At 49.2% G+C, this 17467-nt stretch overlaps 6 protein-coding genes across 6 annotated transcripts; 3 read left to right on the top strand and 3 right to left on the bottom strand.

Annotated features, from left to right (window-relative positions):
• Window positions 1–190: 190 nt before the first annotated feature.
• K444DRAFT_590986 (FAD/NAD(P)-binding domain-containing protein) lies at window positions 191–1594 on the bottom strand. Its single transcript, XM_024878170.1, has 3 exons — window positions 1443–1594; window positions 508–1390; window positions 191–452 (listed from the first exon to the last, which is right to left on the bottom strand). The coding sequence occupies exons 1-3, from the start codon at window positions 1512–1514 to the stop codon at window positions 214–216; spliced, it is 1194 nt and encodes a 397-aa protein (XP_024735897.1). The 5' UTR covers window positions 1515–1594; the 3' UTR covers window positions 191–213.
• A 601-nt stretch (window positions 1595–2195) lies between these two features.
• On the top strand, window positions 2196–3588 carry K444DRAFT_653234 (alpha/beta-hydrolase). The gene is made up of 5 exons (XM_024885868.1): window positions 2196–2650; window positions 2701–2902; window positions 2984–3100; window positions 3133–3368; window positions 3431–3588. Exons 1-5 carry the CDS (start codon window positions 2350–2352, stop codon window positions 3502–3504), a joined length of 930 nt encoding a protein of 309 aa, XP_024735898.1. The 5' UTR covers window positions 2196–2349; the 3' UTR covers window positions 3505–3588.
• A 4278-nt stretch (window positions 3589–7866) lies between these two features.
• Window positions 7867–8990, bottom strand: K444DRAFT_724747 (uncharacterized protein; the record flags this gene model as incomplete). The annotated part of the gene is made up of 3 exons (XM_024888634.1): window positions 8812–8990; window positions 8487–8707; window positions 7867–8421 (listed from the first exon to the last, which is right to left on the bottom strand). Exons 1-3 carry the CDS (start codon window positions 8978–8980, stop codon window positions 7867–7869), a joined length of 945 nt encoding a protein of 314 aa, XP_024735899.1. The 5' UTR covers window positions 8981–8990.
• A 576-nt stretch (window positions 8991–9566) lies between these two features.
• On the top strand, window positions 9567–11099 carry K444DRAFT_531685 (uncharacterized protein; the record flags this gene model as incomplete). The annotated part of the gene is made up of 2 exons (XM_024875015.1): window positions 9567–10068; window positions 10120–11099. 2 exons carry the CDS (start codon window positions 9567–9569, stop codon window positions 11097–11099), a joined length of 1482 nt encoding a protein of 493 aa, XP_024735900.1.
• A 1090-nt stretch (window positions 11100–12189) lies between these two features.
• On the top strand, window positions 12190–13000 carry K444DRAFT_613788 (uncharacterized protein). Its single transcript, XM_024880413.1, has one exon. The coding sequence runs from the start codon at window positions 12204–12206 to the stop codon at window positions 12774–12776; it is 573 nt and encodes a 190-aa protein (XP_024735901.1). The 5' UTR covers window positions 12190–12203; the 3' UTR covers window positions 12777–13000.
• Window positions 13001–14834: 1834 nt separating this feature from the next.
• K444DRAFT_613789 (uncharacterized protein) lies at window positions 14835–17077 on the bottom strand. Its single transcript, XM_024880414.1, has one exon. It carries the CDS (start codon window positions 17069–17071, stop codon window positions 15104–15106), a length of 1968 nt encoding a protein of 655 aa, XP_024735902.1. The 5' UTR covers window positions 17072–17077; the 3' UTR covers window positions 14835–15103.
• Between the last annotated feature and the right edge of the window lie 390 nt (window positions 17078–17467).

Below are 17467 nucleotides of genomic sequence, written 5' to 3' on the forward strand. Positions count from 1 at the left end.
GCGAGGCGAATCTTGATGTTACGGGTATCAGAACAACTTTAGCCCCGGAAAGTCAAGCAGCGGTGGGATTTCTCCTTGGAAAACGGGTGTTAGAGATTTTGAGCAGATATTTGAGTGCCTTCTTTGTGTTTATTCTTCGAGGAAATGGAGGCGAGGGGTTCTGAGATAGTAAATCAGATTCAAGAAGAGCATGAGTCTGATTTTATTGTTTGTCTACTTCAATTTCGTCCGCCGAGCCAAGATAGCGCTACCCTCGTTCAGATTCTTAAAGTCATGAGCATCAAGACAAGCCTGCCTGCTCATCAGAACAGCCCATGAAGTCCGATCCCTCATCTCAGTCTCAAACTTCTCAATCGCATCAACTTGAGATATAGTACCCTTCGAGACCTCAACCAGTCGGTCATGTAGAAAGCGAGCATCTGTGATGCCATGATTTGCTGCTTCTCCTCGATCTAGTGAATTTCATCAGCAAGGACAACTCAAACGACGCGAAAGCAAAAAACGTACACATTGTCATAGCATGTGCAGCATCTCCGATAAGCGTAACTTTTCCATCAAAAGGCCATTCCAGACATGGCCAGTCTGCTAACTTGATCTCCAAGATCTCCGTTCCCTCGGGTATATTCTGCACAGCTTTCTTCAGTCTCGGCTCGAAGTCATGCGCCAAATCTTTCATCTTTTGTAGCTTTTCGGAATTTGTGGCAGGGACTTCATCAGCTTGGTTTCGTACAGGCCAGGAGATATTGAGTTGTGCAGAGTAGTACTCGTCGTCTCCTTGAGATCCGTTGACTTCAGGCGTGTCCAGCGTTGCAAACCACAAATACGTTGATGTTTCGGGATGACAACCTTGGAAAAGCAGAGGATCAAGAGCTCTGAGCGGCGACATTTCACTTGGCGATAGCTTGACTGTGGCACCTAGGAATCGTATAGGCAGCTGGCACAATGATCCTGTTTCTGGGCAGAGAGTCCTCCGTACTTTCGAGGTCGATCCATCAGCACCAACGAGAAGTCTTCCTTCAGATATTGTCCCATCCTGGAATGTGACTTGTACACCTGATGGCGTAGTCTCAACGCTGGCAATATTCTTGTTCCATTGGACATCAATCCCATCAAGAAGGAGCTTCCTGAACTTTTCTCGATTGATACGACGACGTGGTGCCGGAGGTATTTGGAAGACAGCTTCTGCATTTGCCAGGTTCAAGAAAAGAAATTGTCCGGTATCTTTTCGCCCTTGTTCTGGATCAACTTGGATGGTTCCCAAGCGCTCGAAAAGTGGTGGTGGAAGGCAGGCTTGCAATGCTTCAAGCGCCCAGTGGATCGTGATTCCCCATCCATGACCACGGACGTCAATGTGCTCATCTCTATCAAAGATTATGAATGGTATCCCATCCTAGGCATTCTTCAGTATTGCCACATGACATAGAGGGGAAATTTGTGCAAACCATCTTCAGAGACTGAGCGAGAACGAGGCCAACTACACCAGCTCCAACGATGATCACTGGGAGATCTGACATCTTTTGTTATTTACTTCTGCTTTTCGGGATCAAATTGTGTGCTTGACAGCGTGAGTTCTTGAGGGGGCTCAGTCAGTGCTCCTAGAATCCTTCAAATGTTCGATGTCTCACGTGAAATAGTCACAGCCCTAACGGGAAGGAGCGGCTCGAGCGGTCTAGTCACATTGTGGGTACCCGAGATCTTCTCGATTGTCTACAATACTGTGAGAGATACGCCGCATTGATCTTTCTAACACCGATTGGGCTACGAGAAAGAACAACCATCACGGGGGACGCGTTGATATCTCTATCGCGACGCACAGCAGTAAGAATGGGGGTGGCAAAAGCCCCGGCCACTTCGGTGCAGCCATATCTTTGGAAGTTTCGAAGAAGTGTGGCCTACCCGCTGGAGATATTTCTCCATGCAAATTGGTCACAGAATGCCACCCCGCCACATTATGGAGGTCACTATCTCATCTTGACATTTTGATAAATAGCTTTGAAGATACGTCGCAAAAGCTGTCGTCCCTATTCGGGCTAGATGATCGACACCAGGATCAGGGGCTGCAAGCGAGCCCCCCATGTACCCTTCGGACAGCTATCTCGGTGGGTTTTCGGACATCACCCAAGCTCTCAGCTCATCAAGATTTGGTGACCTTGTATGAAATTCAACTTTTGACAAAGTTTACAAGATAATTGCGACAGGAATTGCAGTAGCGACGAACTTTTTTGAGGTAGGAACCTTTCTCAATATCAAAACCTAGAAGACGTCTTCCCAATCTTCTTCCCTCAATGTCATCAAACCAGTTGCCATTTCCTCTACCTCAAATTTTCTACCTCCATTTGAACCAGAAGCATGGCACAACACCACGAAGCACTCAATCCGATACATCCTTCAGTCCTCTCCTCCCTTGATCCAACATTCGTCAAGTTCTACAACGAGCATGTAGCGAATATCCCGAACAAGCCGATCGACATCAACCTCCTGCGAAGCAAATACTCCGTCCTCTATTCATACGGCACAGCTCCAGCTCCAGAAGCTGCAAAGATATGGGATACCAGAATCCTGGGCTATCAAGGAGCGGAGATCTCAGTACAGATGCACGAGCCAGCTAGTCCTGGACCTTGGCCGGTACATGTTGATTTCCACTGTGGAGGTAAGATTCGGAATACCCAGGAAATCTGGCAGATTGCTGATAGGTAACAGGATGGGGACTTGGAGACCTCAACACTGAATCTCACATCTGCAAGCACATCGTATCCCTCGCCAACGTAGCCGTCATCGACGTAGCATATCGGCTTGTCCCCGAAAACCCCTTCCCGACCGGGATCCTTGACTCCTTTGCCGCCCTACAATACATAACTTCGCCGTATGGAGTTGAACAATTCAACATCAATCCCACGAAGATGTCAATTGGGGGAGTCTCAGCAGGATGGAATATTGCATTGATACTGGCACATTTAGCTTGAAACGCAGACATTCCGCTGAGATTAGTGGTTGTGGGAACACCGACTGTCGACGATTTAAGCAAATACGAAAATGCACAAGGAAGCCCGTATAAGAGTATGCAGGAGATGGAATTCGCTCCCACGTTAAACTGGGCAAGGTTAAGTGGTGTGACGACTTGAAGTGGAGCAGTCTGAGTAAGGACCCTGAAGAGAGGAACAAGCAGACGGAAGACGTGAAATGGTTTGCGGATCTGATGATAGCGCATAGTTTCAAGAATCTGGGGAAGACGGTTATTTATACGGCTGGGTGTGATCCTTTGAGGGATGAGGGGGAGGCGTATGGGAGGAGGCTGGTGGAGGCTGGGAACGAGGTTACGATGAAGAGGTTCGAGGGCGTTCCGCACCATTTTATGCATATGGATGCTGGTATGTTCTTCTCAACCCTGGTTGCAGAGTGTATCGAGGCCATGCTGACGAGATTTCTTTAGCTCTTCCACAAGGCAGGAAATATATCGAGATGCTATCGGAAGAGATCAGGAATTCTCTAGTTGTCGAAGTCTAGCAGAATACACATCATACTTGTTGAAAACCCCCAGCTTTATAGATATACGAATGCGGCGGGTCATTCTAGGCGTTCACAACACCCACAACAGTCCATCCAAAAAACAACGAGAGGATCCAAGCGTCAGGGGTTGCTGAACGAAGAGGCTTTACCGAAGGGCCTATACCACGTGACAAAAGTCGATGTAAGATCCCGTAGTGTCTGGTCAGTAAGGGAGCATGCCAAAAGGTGTTCCTGTCGCACGTGCAATGACTCCACAGACCAGCTTTGTCATCCCAAATACTGCCACCCAAAGTAGTAGAAAGGTAGGACTGCCCTTGTTGTTCTAGTGTCCACCAAAAAGAATTTCCTGTTTAGTGCACCCAAATTAAGTAAGATGACTTGTGGAAAGCATAGATGAAAACCAAAGAGTGTTATGCAGACTTTCCAGGATGTTTTGGCTAGCTAACGTATGATGCTAGCTTGAATGAAGTTGCTTGATCTGGTACATGACAAAGGGAGATGATGCAAAAGAAGGTAGATTCCTGCCCACATGAAGGACTTACTTTAAGTCTCCAAACTTGCTCAATCATGTGAATCTGAATCAGTAGAGAAGGGGTACTTTGTTCTCTGTAGGTGTCTAGAAGTGCTTGATATTCAAATTCTATGGCTACATCTATATCTACATCTTCTGGTTTACATCTTTTGCGCTTTCAAAGTCGATTTCCGAAGCATTGACATTTCCTCTTGCTCCAAAGTATTGATACCCGATTGCGTCTGCGAAGGTGGATCTGGACTCCCAGTCCTCATGCATTCGGCGTAGTACTTGACGGCCGTGGCCTAATCGCCGAGGACGATCGGTTGCGAAGGAGCTCTGTGAAGAGGGTAAAACGCTACCCAGTCAGAGATCCATTTCCTGCTGCTTCTTCCGTCTCGGCCTTGTTCCTATTTGTTTCTTAGCAATGAAGAAGAAACTAAGATAGGGCTTCTGCCCTCCCGGCATCGTACTCGCCAATATTGAGCATGGTGTTCCAGCGAAGAATAGAATCCTCGGCTTGAAGTCCACGAGCGGCTTGTTCTCCAATCGCCAGCCCTACGACTTTAGTATCAAGAATTATACGAAGAAGTTGTCGCACAAACCTGTTTAATATCCAACACAACCCTGACATCTGAGGAATACAGAAAATGGGCTGTAATGCCGATTTCGCGATCTGTTGAAGTGATTAGTAGTTACAGTGTGCTCAGCCGATGTTTGGATGTTGTGCTTACGTTGTTGAGAGTAGAAATGAAATGGAGGATTGAGTAGGGCCAGAAGAGAAGTGGCCGCAAGAGCAGATTTGTTGATGGTTGCGCTGCCTAGTATGATCACTTCTCTTCTTACCCTCTCTAGTTCGGCCTGAGATCGGCATTGTGGACAATCTTTAGATCTTGGAGGTTAGTGGGCTATGAGTCAAGGGAGGCCTTGGGTGCGAACCTTGAGTATTTGTTTCTTGCGAGTTTCAGCTTCCCTGCCGGTTTGCTTTGGTAGTGCTCGTTTGTTTCTGTTCTCTCTTTGGTTTGGCAGTCAGGAGTAGTAGGTGACTCCCGGGAGAATCACAACCTCTCAAGCACCCATAGTAGATACTGTTGGGATCTTGGTGCAATAAGCCATCGAGAATTGCGCAATGCGCCCTCTGGTATTCCGAGGGGCATGCCTGTTCGAGCATTATTATAACCACTAGAGCTCTGGCGGAGATCGGAAGATATGTTCCCTGTCAGAATCTTTCCGTTAACTTGATGCAAGATATAGAAAATTCTGGGTCAGGAAGAAAGAGGTAGTTACGGTCTTGTATGCGCTGCTCGACAGCTCGAGGTATGGTTCTAGGCATTATCTTTGATACACTTGTCAGTTGTATCTAGTACACGATGCAAGCTGAACGGAGAAAGAAGGCGTTGTGTTGTTGACGCAGTGTGATTTTTGCCCATTAGACTGACTGATGTCCTTAAGTGCCAGGAAGGTGTTAGCAAAGTTCCAGAGCTTGGCCTCAATCTGGATCCTTACCGAATGTTCTATGTAGCCCCGTGCCTTCAAAGGTTGAGATGGAGCACGCAGCGTTGGCATGCATGGTATGGGGGTGTTTGGGAAAGGAAGGAAGTTTACGGAAAGTGGGGGGAAATCTTTAACTCGCTTCCGCCGAGCGAGGAAGTCCCGACCTCGGGGAGGACACATTACACCCGCCGCATCAGAAGGTTTTCATGGCACAGCACAATGTTGCAAAAGCAAAATGTCAACACTCTTTTCACACGCAAAAATCTCGACTTAGAGCTCGTCGTTCTCTCCACCCGAAGCAATACCGACAACCACTCCCTGGGAGTAGGAACTTCGCTCGAAGCTCCATGTTTTGGTGGTGTTGTCGCACAGTCTCTGGGACAAAGAAGGCACGAAAAAAGACGTTTTAAGTCTTTTGTTGACGAAGGACGTTGAAATAGCGTACATACCTTCGGGCGCTCGGGCACACACTACGAAGCGATCACCTGATCGCTTGTGAAAAGGGGGTTCAGGCGGGGACCGTGCCCTGGAGCCAGCCTCTAGTTTGTCTTTGTGCAGACGATTATCTTTAATTCACAATTCTCGAGTGAGGAGCCATGAGAAAGAACCTCTGTGGTGGTGCAGACATTCTCGTTGTCAGAATGAAGCGTTATGTTTGACGAGTCAGACTTAAATGATTGACAATTGTGAGAGTTCTTGCTGCTGTATCCCATTCATTTCTACTTGCAATTTGATGGGCTTGCTAAGAGTTTCCTTCAAAGTCGATGAAGGCAGCATTGGTTACGATAGTCCTTTCTTCTCTTCAACCATTCCAACTCCCCAGAATCAGGTCCATGAAGCGCTGTTTCCGTTCTAGAACGCGCCACTACTTAGCGACCTGGACCACGGAACATCAGATCTTGGGGCCGGACGTAATCACAAACCAAACCTCCAAAAGGCAACTACGAGTAAGTGTAAGTCTGTCAACTCTTAGCTCAGAAGCTTGTTTTTCGTAAGTTCACGCTCTTCTGGCCTCATTTTCCCCGTCGGAGGCGCCCGAAATGGCCATCCTTCGGGCAAGCCTCCAACAAACCGGCCAACTCTCACCCCCTTGAAATGCCCCTTCCTTCCCCTCTGCACCACCCAGATCGGCCGCCGTCAACTGTACGCTGTCCCACTTGATTATTATTCCAGAAGAACTAGAAGAAATAATTTTCCATTTATCAAGTAATACAGTTACGCGAGCTGTCTGATGTTCCAATCGGAGGTTTTATTCTTGAACCTGGAAGACAGGACAGGGAAGGAGTGGGCCGGGACAGGCTCGGGATGGCGCGAGGCTGGAACGCAATTGCGCATGTCTTCCTGGAATTTTCACTGCGGGGCAGAAGAGGGGCATTCTGCATCAAAGTTAGGTTCTGACTTCACGAGATCTGCGCATGCTTGTTGCGCATCAAGTGGATCCCGTCGAGTAATTTTCGAGTAAGTGGAAATGACACACTAAGGGCACATGGGGTCAACGAGAGGGTATGAGGGTATGAAAGAGTGGGCAGAGTCTGGTGAGGATGAGGTGATGCACGGGTTCGTGAAAAACGAGACGAGGAATTAGGTAATGGGTTCCCCATTCTGGCTCCAAGTCTGGGCACGGAAAGAAAGAAAGCGCGCATTTTTCGATACTCCTGAGTCCTAGTGCAATAGGCAACGCGAGGGCCTCTTCGTCACCAGGCTGGGAAAGCATCGAGTAGGCGATTTCTATTACTTCATCGGCGTAGCACAGGAGCAAATTCCTTGCCTGTCAAACGAGCGCATTGGGCGCCCCTGGCAACGGGTATTGCGGGAAGGCGTGCTCACATGACCCTCTCCGAGGAGATGTGAACTTTGGAATATCAAAAGTTTCACGCCATTTCGCGGGGTGCACAGAGCAGGTTTTTCCTGTCTGCGTGTCGTCTGTCGTTTCGCACCTCGCGCCAGTGATGTGTGTGGTAGTTTTCCCCGCATTCTGAGGGTGTTGTTGACGTGATCTTTTCGACATCGTGCCGGACCTTGATTGGTTGCATACGCAATCGGGTTGTGGAAATGGCATTCGAGCTTGATTGGGAATGTTCTTGCTCGGAAGAGGCGATTGGTGTTGAGATCATGTGAAATAAAAGGCTCAGCCTCGAGATGTTTCACCGAATCCGGAGGTGAGCGACATGCAGCCACAGCAAAACTCAAAGCTGGGGAGGCCGGCATTCAAAGTCTCAGCCACGAAGGCTTGAAGTCGACGAATGCGTGTTTGCCCATCAGCCAAACGATCTGCAATGGATCTTGATGCGGAAATTAGTGTAGGATGAGACAGAAAGGTTCCACAGCCAGCGAATGAAGTGCATTCGAACACTTTAGTCATGGCCTGAATGTGTTCGAGCTGCAAACTCGCGCGAGGGTTGTACCCTTTGCCCGCCACCAGTGAGAGAGATTGCTTGAGGAATTGAAAGCAAAACATCCAACGGGTTTCCATCGGGAACGTTGCCGGGCAACACGCCACGATTTATCCTCTGGTCCCATAGGGGAAAATTTGATGTCTCTCGTAAGTTCCACAGCTCATGAGGTGAGCAGCTGACTTTGCGGCGGCTAGAGATGGTACATCTGCCAATGCTTTGCAGAGTACCCTTTTGGAAGTGAGCTGGCAGGTGACAGGTTGGGCCAATGTGCATAGTCGCGGTGAAGCTCTCATCTTTCCCCTGACTCCTGAACCTCTCGCAATGTTGCCGATATGAAGCTCCTGCTTGCTGGTTTGCTGGCAGTCGCTGCTGGCATGTGCCTTTGAGCCTTTGAGGGGCTTGCCCAGAAGACGGCCCTCCCAATTGAGCAGTGTTCAGCCCAGCCTCGTTCTCCACTGCCACATTCGACCTGCGACCTGGCCGCCGTCCCCGGACTGCAATGTCTGAGCCACCCTTGTGCTCTGTGGCCCTACAGCACGAAGAGCCTCTAAACGCCCATCTGTGCATGCTGCGCTTACGGAGGACTGTGGTACAGCAGCGGAACCGCGATAGTGCTGGCACTTCTGTTTGGCTGCCACGTTGGTTTTGAGCAGCGTTACCGCCAACATCCAGACCAAAGAGCCGGAGTGTTCGAAATTCGGGCGCCCATCAGGTCCCAGAGGGAGATGTGGCGCGTGCAAGCCCTCGCCTCCGTTGGCCCTCCTCTTTTCGGGGTGCTCGGTGCTCTGTGCTCGGTGCCCTGTGCCTGATTCTCAGCGGGCGCCATGGCTTCAGACCCATGACCGTGTTCTTAGTACAGTATTCTTACGTTTATTTTCAGGGATGCACCGTCGCGTCTCGCACCCAGGCCGACTGGATTGCTCCCATCATCAGATGACCGTACCCCGTTTGGCATGACGCCTTCTGCGCGTCTCCAGTCCTTGCCCCGTACAGGATTAGTCGCACAGTAGTTTAGTTTGTGACCCAAGAGCAAAATCGCCGACGCAAGAGGGGGCATCGCAGATTCATGCATCAGCTTGGCACTGGGACCGCCGAGCCCAGCTCACATCAGCACCACCGAGAGCCATCAACCACCCCAGCCCGGATAGTCAACATACGCTCACGCTCTCAGGTACACCGCGCCCCAGCGGCTTGGGCCCTTGGGCCATATAGGTTCCGTGGTTACAGACTGCTGCACCGTGACACATAAATTCATGGTTCTGCCCATGAAATATAAGATCCATTGAGCCCCGCCGAGGAGGAGGTCCGGCGTTGGGAAACAAATGTTGAAAGCATCCGACAGTGGACAAAGGAAAACTCTGCCCTCTTCATCATGTGTTGTTGAGCCAGACCACCACGAACACTTACTTACCCTCCTCCGTGTTGCTCGAGAAGAACCTCGAACTCGTCGCCGGCACTGACCTCATTGCCCCGAGCCTGAGCCTGCGCCTGCGCCTACGCCTGCTCCTGCCAAGAATTCGCTCGGCCTTCTAGAAAGCAGGCCGAAGGAGAAAAGTTCCAGTGCCGTCATCCCGGCTACGCAAGGCCCTCGCTCGCTCCCTCGCTCGCGCTCTCCGCATTTGGCCGCGAATCGATCATTCAAAATGCCCCACGCAGTGATGCCCCGAGTATCAACTTTCTTTCGTCACGCCAGCACCTTCGACATCTCAACAGACCTTAAAAAGGCCAAGCGACGCTCCTCGAGCACCAAACGGCCTGCTTATTCCGACAGAACACCCTCATCATCTGGTTCTTCCCTCGCATCTGACGACCGCAGCATCAAGATGCCCGATTCGCACAAGAGACTGTCCCTCGTAGGGCTGCATTCCCCAAAGTCCTCCTCCAACAAAATCCCCCAAACTGCAACTCTCGATGTTACGATCGAATCTCCGCCTCTAGTATTTTTCGGGACAGCAGCCTCGAGTTCTGGCGCATTGCTCTCGGGCCAACTTGTGCTCAATATCCACGAAGATTTCATGGCCATTGACTCGTTCAAGATGAGGTTAGCTTTGGAAGTAACAAGAAAGAAGCCCTTCCACGCTCATTGCCAGGAGTGCTCCAAGCAATGTACGGATTTGACCACTTGGAATTTTCTACCAGGCCCAGCAACCTTACAGCGAGGTGAGTTTGAGCGAAACCTCTGCAATGGACTGTACTAATTATCCCCCGCAGGCGAACACAACTTCCCATTCAGCTTCCTTCTCCCTGGCCACCTTCCTGCGACAATGAAGGGAGGTCTTTCTGCGATCGATTATGTTCTGCGAGCAGTAGTTACACCCAAGCTCGGCGAGCCCATTAAGCTGGCGCAGACTCTCGACATCAAGCGCGCGATTTACCCCTCCGATCAGCCCCGCCATTCGATCCGCATTTTCCCTCCCACGAATCTCACAGCGAATTGCGAGCTGCCAGCCGTCATCCACCCAATCGGCGCAACCAATATTTCTATGAGGATAGACGGGGTTGTCAAGCGAAACACAGAGACGAAGACACAGACACAGTGGAAGTTGAAGCGGTTAACATGGAGATTGGACGAGACACAAAAGACGATCTCGCCAGCATGTGCGAAGCACGCTGCGAAGTTGGGCAATGTTGATGATGCCAAGAAGGGAATGGCACACCAGGATGTGCGCACAGTTGGCACAGATGAGATGAAGTCGGGGTGGAAGGCGGACTACAATTCTCCTGATGGAATGATTGAGCTGGAATTCCCGTTCGGCATCCGATCTGATTCTAGGCCAATCTGCGATATGAAGTCCGAGGACGGAACTGAGGTCTCGCATGTCTTGATTGTTGAGATGATTGTTGCAGAGGAATTTGCCCCCATCAAAAAGCCGACTCAAGTCACACCAACGGGTGCTGCGAGAGTTTTGAGAATGCATTTCAACATTACGGTCACCGAACGACCGGGTATGGGTATTTCCTGGGATGAGGAGCAGCCACCTCTTTATGAGAATGTTCCGGCCAGCCCCCCAGCATACCTCACTGGAAACTCGGAATTGTACGAGGGCGACCCCATCCCAGATTACGAGGATCTGACTCCTCTCGACGAGGCAGAGAGCCCCATGCCAGCACCTGTTCCAGATCATCGAACAAACGGCGAAGGCTCTTCCACCAGAGTTCTCAATATCGAGGACTTGATTCTGGAACCCTGAATTTTAACGAAATAGATTTTCTTTTTGGCATTGGATGCGATTGGGCGGCTATGAGCGCGCATTTTTTACCTTGAAAACGAGCAATGGATATACCCCTGGTTCCACGAATCAGAAGAACTTGGCATTTTTCGGAGAGGAAAAGCATTACGGTTTTGTCTTGGATGTCACTCCTCTCAGCGCGGCGTTGTTGGTAGCATTTGGTTTCCAGGCAACGGGATGAACAGTAACCCAGATTGGATAGGAAGCATGGCATAAGCGGGATACAGGCATTGTAGCATAGCTCTGCCTAGCTTGGGTTATTCCAAAGCATATAATCAATTAAATAATCAATCAAAAACAAAGTTTTGGTTGGAATTGAAGTAAAGTCACGTGCAAGCTTGAGGAACATCTTGGATTTGAGCTCGCTAATTTTCTTGGCACCCCCTTTTATGGGTAAACAAGACCAAAGTATCCTCTAGGCACGTCCGCTCAATTGCATTGCATTAAGGAGGACCCATCGCTCTGGAAGTTCGAATGCACGGGCGCGCGCTGAGAGAATCTGTTGAAGTAGAAAGCCGTGCTCCTCTTCAAAGAGGCATATTTTCTCTCACGGTCGAGTTGTGCCACCGCAGTTTAGTACATTCTGCTTCTTGTATCTGAAAATATACCAACTGATACCAAGAGAATGTTCTTAACTGCCTTAGGATTGCAGAAAATACGAGCAGTCGTTGAAATAATGTGGTAAAGTGAAAGTGGGTGGTGCGTTTTCATGAATTTATATTTTCCTTGTTAACAGTTCCAAGTGCATCAATGTCCGTTCTCTTGTTTAACAATGTCCCAACAAGATGTTGAATAGCCTCTCGATTTTCTCTAGATAATGTTTCTAGGTAGCTGCTGGGGCAACCTTACTAAAATAATAAGCCATTGTCCCATCTTTGACGGAGTATTCACAACAAAGGTACGGAAATTCATCCGCATTCGGAATTTTCCTCACAAAGACAGTCATGAGCAGTATTCGACCCTTAATTGCCGACACTAGCGTGTTTTCTTATACTAGATTGCTCGACATCTACGATCTCTGCAGTCTTTCCTTCGACAACCACATCAACGCCCAACACCGCCATCATGGCGATGGCAAGCAACGTCCGCACACAACCACCAACACAATCTACAACCCCGAGTCCTCAAACTGAAGGTGTCTTGGCTGTAGAGAAGACTCTTGCGCAATGTAAAGAGGCAGTAACAGGAGCATCAAAGACACCAAAGAAAGCCAAGACACTTGTAGCCACGACGCCGCAGGCTCGAGTCAAAGGTGGGACCGGAGCAACACCCAAGCAAAAGACATCAGCAAAAAATACTATTGCAGCGACGACTCCACCTCATAACACCAATGTCCCTGTCTCTGTGGTTCAACCCCTCTCAGAACCGGCGCTGATACCTGTACCAATTCTCATCAATGGCGAGCCACCTTCAAAGTCCACCCAAACTCTCTCTATACTGGAAAAGCTGCCGATCCTAAACATAGTCACCATCCGAGCCACGAGGACTTTCAAAAAGGACAGGAAGAGAATGTCCTATGAGGAAGCCTGGGTCGGCACCGAGAGGGGCGAGATCGCCGAGAAACCCTGCAACCAGTGCAATAGGGGGAACAACCCATTCACTGAGTGCTGCACAGTCGAAGGTACGTACTCGATATAGCGACCCCATCCCCTCACAACCGCTAAATTCTCTGGTCTCAAGGTCTTTTCAAGGGAGCGTGTGCGAATTGCCACTACGGCGGTAATGCAAGCCGCTGCAGTTTCTATCAAGCCCAGCAAAACGCAGAAGCGCATCTCATCGCAGAACACGTCGAAGCGCCAGCCATTTCCGGCATGGCACCAGCAAATTACACAGGCGGCTCGCTCAAGAACGGCGGATTCGCTATCGTCGGCACATCCTGTGGCCCTCTTCTCGAGTGTGTCCCGCGTCCCGGAGAAGCCACCCCGGGAGTTGCACGTGGCGGCGGCGGCGGCGGCGGAGGAAAGAAGCGGATCGCACCTACCCCGGCCCCTCTCGTCGGATTCGGAAGCACGGAGATCAGCCGAAGGGCGCACGCTAAGTCTTTGACATCGCGTGAGAGGCGGAGGATAGCTATGCAGTGCATGGAGCTTGTGAGGTCTTTGAAGGGGGTCGCGGATGAGGAAGGTGATGAGTGTTGGGGTGAGGATGTACTTGATTTTACGGCGCAATCGAGAAAGCGAAAGCGGGACGGCGACAAGTGAATTGTATTGATGTTTGTTGATATAGTCTGGGAGTTCTGTGGTGCTTTAGAGGACTTTTACCTTTCAGAAGATAAGATAGTGAGAGCTGAATGCACTGTATTCGCAAATTGCCTTCTTTATTTTTGCGATTTTCAAGTGTTCAATGGTAATCTTACTCAAAGTTACGGTACATTTAACTTATGTTCAAGTCCTTAATTGCACCAGAAATTATAGGACAATTACTCTCGAATTGGCAGGTACATTTTAAATTTGTGTCTGGTTCAAGGATTTATTTGTACCCGAATTTACTGGAACATTGTACTCGGGGTTGTAGGACATTCACCTCATGTTCACTTGCTTGATTGTTTAAGATACGAAGTTGTGGGGTCATTGTACTAAAATTTAGAGGTCATTCATCTAGAACTTGAAGGACGTTCATAGTGATTAGAAGTCATTAACCTAGAAACTAGGTTTTATTCATCTAAGACTTAGACTCATTTAACCGGCAATTCAAGGTCTTTCATCTGGAAAATTCGAGCTTATCCATCCAAAATAAAACACGGATGCTTCATTGTACTCGAAGTTGTCGAACATTGAACTTCTAACATTCCCCTAACCAGCACCAGCTACCCTCCACCGCTCCTCAAACTCCCTTGTCCTCTCCTCCCCACATCTCCTCTCTATTTCCAATCCCAGCGGAACTCGTTCGAAGTTTTGGTCTCTTCTTAAATATGTATGTAGATTCGAGGGAGCGCTTTGTAGTTGGCGTAGGCTACCGAGTGTGAGGGGTGTTGGTTTGCTCGAGGTGGAGGAGAGGGTGGATGTGTGCCGTTTTGTTGTGTGGAGCTGGTGGGGTTAGAGAGGGGCAAGGTGCAGGGGATGGGAGCTTACTGTTGTGGAAGTGGGAGGCGGGACATTATTGTATCAGTTTCCGATTATATTTAAATATGTTGGTGAGTCCGAATGAGAGAAGTTGGGAGTGGCGAGTAAGTTACGAAGTAGTTCGGATCAAAAAAGCTTCAGGAAGATTCAAACTTTTGATCCTTCCGAACGTGAGGAGATTTCCCTCTTATTCATAAACCTCACCTCGGAGGCCTCGCCCCTAGCGTTGTATCATGCAGCTCTAATAATTAAGGCAGACTTGTGTCTCAGGAAAATCACGCGTTGACCCGCCTTCAGTTACAACTCACGATCCCAAAACGGATAGACGGCCTGCGTCCAACCTGATAGGACGATCCCTACCATGTCGTCTTGCAGTTGCAGCCTGAAAACCGAAATGGAGGTTGAGTCCTTCTGGATGGAAGATCTTCCTCTGTTATGAACCTCAAATTAAGGACGAGATTGAGGACATGTGAGACTTTGGTACAGGGTAGGCAAGATACGAAAATAGAACTGAATGCAGGTACCTGCATCTATCGCATACTGCTGTAGGGTTTTGCATGCTGAGCCTCAGTCCTAAAAGTTGCGGTAAGGACGTGAGAAGGTAAGGCGAGAGAAATTTGATACTAGCTGGATTGGAAAAAGGATGCAGAAAGGGGAATTTATTATGCTTGAAAACCGTGGATTTTCATTGTAAATGGACATTAAATTACTGAATCAACCGCCTCGCGATAAAATTTTAGACAGTAAGATTAAGGAGATAAGAGCGAAACAGAAAGTTCCAGCATTCTTCAGTGCTCGACCACGTTGGGTCATTGGGAGCTCAAGTCAACGCGAGTCCACGCGGAGGGCGAGCTCCAATTTTTCTGACCAGCCGACCTCCAAGATCGTATCAACAGCTCTTACTCATTTCCAAACACTTGTGCCACTATCGTGGTCCACAATTCCTTGATATCGATGGCGCTCATGCATTTCTTGTAGTGCAGCAGCCTCTGGCTGCAGAGAAAAAGAGCCTGCCGGTAGCAATTCTATCTCCAAGCCATGACGCTTTTTCTTTTGATGGACGCGGAGATTATCAGAGCGAGTGAATTTCTTGCGACAGCCAGGATACGGGCACGGCCAAGACTTCGTTGTTCCAGGGCGTTTGTAGTGAGATACGCGCTGACGCTGGCAACTCTTTGTACTTTGATGACGTTTGAAGTTTGAGGATTTGTAGAGTTCTTTTCCACTTGACTCAAAGCCACAGGAACATTTGTATTTTGACTGCGGAGCGATTGAGACTGGGGGAGATGAAGGGTCACATAGCCCTGTTGAATGCGGAGGGGAGCGTTTTGGAGGGATTTGAGCTTCAATATCCTGCGATTGAATCGCTTCTGAAATCCCATGTTGGGCGGGGAAGCATTTCGGGATCGAAGCGGCCGAGTTGAAATGGGGAGAATATTTGTTGGAATACGTCGGCATCTCAACTGGAGTGACGGAGTCTCCAACCAACTCTGGCATAAACATCCAATTCGGGCCTCCTTCGAAGTGGGCCAAAGAAGAGGCATTGGATGATGTCGGCAACTCCACTGGCTGGATAAGCTCTTCCATGGCCTCTGGCTCCGAGACAATCAAACCTGACTCATCCCCAAGCCAGTTGAGAGGGATGGCATTAACTGATGTAGGTAATTCAGCTGGGTGTACATGCTCTTCCATTGACTCTGGCTCCGAAAATATCAAGTTTTCTCCTCCGTCTGCCAAGAAACGGAACGGAAGCTTTTCGTAGTACTCGGGTCGCGAACTGAGCGACGAGAAGCTGGACATCGAGGTGTCTCTTGAGGGGTAAAAGGACCCCAAGGACACTCCCGATACATCTGTATTTGTTCGGCTTGCTGAACTTGACAGCAAGGATGTTGGATAATCATGCGCGGAAATCGGAGACACAGGCGATTGGACTTTGGAAACGCGAGCTTCATCATATGATGTGTAGCTATGGCCAGCATTTTCGAACTGGTCTTGAAGGAAGTGTTGAAGGTCACCATGTGTGCGTTCAGAAAAGGAATAGGTCAATGACTGGAAGTGTTGGGAATTTGGTTGGCGTCTGTCCTCTGCAGGCGTCCACGTTGAATTATAGGCACTACTGAGCTCAGCAGGAGCATGCTCGTTGTACAGCTGATGGTTGGAAACATGCGCAGAACCATGGCTAGCACTCAACTCAGGGCACGTATTTTGCGATTGAGCTCTGACATACTGGTGATAGGGCATGTAATTGTCGTAGGCGGCGCACTCTGCTGGTATATCTAGCTCATGGATCTCCGGAATCCAGCGCGCGTCCAGCTCTGATGCGGATCCGGTGGGGTCTAGGAAAGTACCCACGTGTCTGTTATCTTGTGGAGTAGGCAATTCTGCAAACTTTTCGGAGGTAGCCTGGCTATTCGTAGCACACTGGGAGCCGTTGCGGTTCTTGTGGCTATGAGATGATAGAAGTTGCTTCGCCCGCCTGAGCGAATCTGCTACCGATGAAAATCGGCGTAGTTCATGACAGCCATTGGTGTGAATTCTGCTGATTCGTTCAAATTTCCCGCAATCCCAACATTTGTAAGATCCTTTTGCCAAGTGTCGGCAAGTATAAAGATGCTCAAGCATTGCGTCGTGAGTGTCGAAAGGAGTCTTCTCGCAGTCATTCAAGGGGCAAGTTCGCCGCTCAGTCTCATCAATATTCTTAGGTTTTTTGCGGATATACGCCACCCAGAAGAGGAAGTTTCGATGACAACTCTTGTGCTTTGGTACTGTACGGTTGCTGGAATACCAGTAAGTGTCCTGCAAAATAAAACTTTCCCAATCGAACGTACCCGGAACCGCTCTCGCTGCCGGGATCTCTCTGTTCTCTCGCATCCGGAATCACCGTTTCACTTTCCTCATTACTGAAATGCGGGACCCCTCCACTCCCCGGAAGTACCTCCATGCCACCTTCATTTTGCTTCATAAAGCACGCCATTGTCTCGAGTTTGTTATGTTGTGGTGCAGAGAATGTGAAAAAGTCCAGCTCCTGACTTTTCTGCCCAAAGTGTAGGAATTGGCACCGCATAAAATATTTTGCGAGAACTGCCAGCTCACAAATTCGTCCCTGTCCCGAATATGCGGGATCCTGAGTGCTTGAATCATCGTGATTGTGACTTCACTCGTCCTTAAGGACAAATATTCTATTGGAGAAACTGTGGCCCGTCGGTTCGTGAGCTGGATTTCTGCAGTGTATGAAGGACTGCATGAAGACTTCCACCATTCAACAAG

This window comes from Hyaloscypha bicolor (assembly GCF_002865645.1).
Source record: "Hyaloscypha bicolor E unplaced genomic scaffold K444scaffold_87, whole genome shotgun sequence".
Lineage (NCBI taxonomy): Eukaryota > Fungi > Ascomycota > Leotiomycetes > Helotiales > Hyaloscyphaceae > Hyaloscypha > Hyaloscypha bicolor.